This window comes from Priapulus caudatus, unplaced genomic scaffold (assembly GCF_000485595.1).
Source record: "Priapulus caudatus unplaced genomic scaffold, Priapulus_caudatus-5.0.1 Scaffold763, whole genome shotgun sequence".
Classification (NCBI taxonomy): Eukaryota; Metazoa; Priapulida; class Priapulimorpha; order Priapulimorphida; family Priapulidae; genus Priapulus; species Priapulus caudatus.
Genome location: NW_014577824.1, coordinates 4,196 through 6,407, shown reverse-complemented (window position 1 = coordinate 6,407; position 2,212 = coordinate 4,196). Strand labels below are relative to the sequence as shown.

The following is a 2,212-nucleotide window of genomic DNA, read 5'->3' as shown; positions in this document are numbered from 1 at the left end:
AGCAGGTCTGTAGCACCGAGTAAACGATGGCCGGTGAGGGTGGGGGGGGGGGCAGAAGAGAAACTGTGTCAGTTTTAATGAACACTACAGCATGGATTTTGCGAGCCGACATCAAATGAGAAAAGTGAGCCGACATTAAAGAGATGGCGTCAAACGAGAGGCAATAGAAAAGTAGTGGAGGAGGACGATGATGATGAGGAAGAGGAGGATAACAAGAAGCAGTAGGAGAAAACGTCAAATGCGAAGACGAAGAACAACAACAGCAAGAAGAAGATGAAAATTAAGGAAACCGCGGCAGCAGCAGCGGTGGCGGATATAACAGCAGCAGCAGCAGCAGCACCACCACCACCACCAGCACCAGCAGCAGCAGCAGCTATAGCAGTAACATCAGCAGCAATAGCAGCAGCAACAGCAACAGCAGCAGCAGCAACAACAACAACAAAATCAACGATAACAGGCACGCGCAGCTGCGCTCACCCTTCGGCTGCTGAGACGCCGCTCTGACGTCACGAATCATTGGCAGTCCGAAGTCGGTGATTTTGAGAACAAATCGGCTGTCAATAACGGCGTTCGATGACTTCAGGTGTCCGTGAACGGAGATTGGAGATTGGTGTATGTACGTCATTCCCTACACGGAGGCAGAGTACACTAGCAGTTAAACATAATTACAATAATCTAGATCATACTTTTCGGTCACACTTAGGCGCTTAAAATGGACAAGGGTATGCCCGAGAGAGATGTGCATGCATGGTAAAATCCGCTCTAAACAATTCACCTTCGTCGCAGCATCGCGCCACAATCCTTTCCCCATGCCTATGTACACAATGATGGAGCTGCCATCGCTAGTTGCATTGTCAGTCAGGATAATTTCTTTCGGCCAAACTTACGCGCGAAAAATTGGCAGACACATGCCCGGAGGAGACATAGCGAAATCCGCTCCAAGCATTTCACTTTAGCCGCAGCATCCCGCCACCATCCTTCCCCATATGTTAATGTACACGCTGGGTGGCGCTCGCGTCGCTGGTCGCGTCGGCAGCCGTGACGACCCCGTCAGCTCACTTAAACTCACCTGCACGAGGTCGTTAATCAGCGAGTGCTTGAAGGTGGCGTCCAGCTTAATGGCGTCGTTACCGAGTATGTCCTGCAGGCTTCCCTTGGGCGCGTAGTCGGTGAGCACGTAGAGAATAGTGTTGTGCTGGGCGACGCCCACGAAGCGGTTGAGATTGTCGTGCGAGACGTCGCGCATCTGTAACGACGAGGCGACACTAACATGGCCGGCTCACGTGGATACTACATACACACGCGCGCGCATGGACGCGCGTACGCACGCGAGCTCTCTCGCACGTATGTAGTATATAGCAGTCTATAGTAGATCCAACGCGTGTAATATGTGACAAACGGGGAAAAAATGCGGTAAAGGAACATTTATTTTTCACATCGATGGAAGCTGTTTTTGTTTTTGTGATAGAGAGAGAGAGAAGAGAGAGAGAGAGAGAGAGAGAAGAAGAATCAGTGGGGTGAATCGCAGTACTGCCTGAGCGCTGTTAAGATCATCTACATAGATAAATTAACGCAAATTACCTATTGCTACCTTCTATAGCATACATAATCTATATATTTACCATATAAATTATCTGATTATTGTTTATTGATTCTATGAACGTTACAGATACCCACATCTGTTGGGTTCGCGGCGTCTGTCATTAGCCGCCGGACAACCAGACACATAATTGCCATCTTACTAAAGTCGCACCTACCGGGTAAAGCCATGTCAATTATAGACATACCACACACCTATATATTTGTAGAATGTGTGCGTGTGTGTGTGTGTGTGTGTGGTGTTGTGGCTGTGTGTGTGTGTGCGTTGTTTGTGTGTGTGTGTGTGTGTGCGTGTGTCGTGTCGTGTGTATTGTGCGTGTGTGTAGTATGCGTGTGCCGTGTGTGCGTGTGCGTTGTGCGTGTGTGTGTGTTTGTGTTGTGTGTGCGTGTGTGGTGTGTGGTGCGTGCGTGCGTGCCGTGTCGCGTGCGTGCGTGTCGTGTGTGTCGTTGTGTATGTGTGTGTGTCTATGTCTATGTCTATGTGGTGTGTGCTGTGTGTGCGTGTGTGTGTGTGTATGTGTGTGTGTGTGTGTGTTCGTGTGTGTGTGTGTGGTGTATGTATTGCGCTATTGTCCTTGCGCTGACTTACACATGTGCGGACTACACCTAAACC

The 2,212-nt window shown here is 49.5% G+C and overlaps 1 protein-coding gene across 1 annotated transcript in view; it reads right to left on the bottom strand.

Moving 5' to 3' along the window:
• LOC106813380 (atrial natriuretic peptide receptor 2-like) overlaps positions 1–1,753 on the bottom strand; it is a gene marked incomplete at its 5' end in the record, with an annotated part of 20,875 nt that extends 19,122 nt beyond the window's left edge. Inside the window, 3 exons of the mRNA XM_014817515.1 lie at positions 506–628; positions 1,070–1,246; positions 1,678–1,753. Of these exons, the coding sequence (XP_014673001.1) occupies positions 506–628; positions 1,070–1,246; positions 1,678–1,753 (376 nt within the window). The remainder of the gene's footprint in view (positions 1–505; positions 629–1,069; positions 1,247–1,677) is intronic.
• Positions 1,754–2,212: the final 459 nt, after the last annotated feature.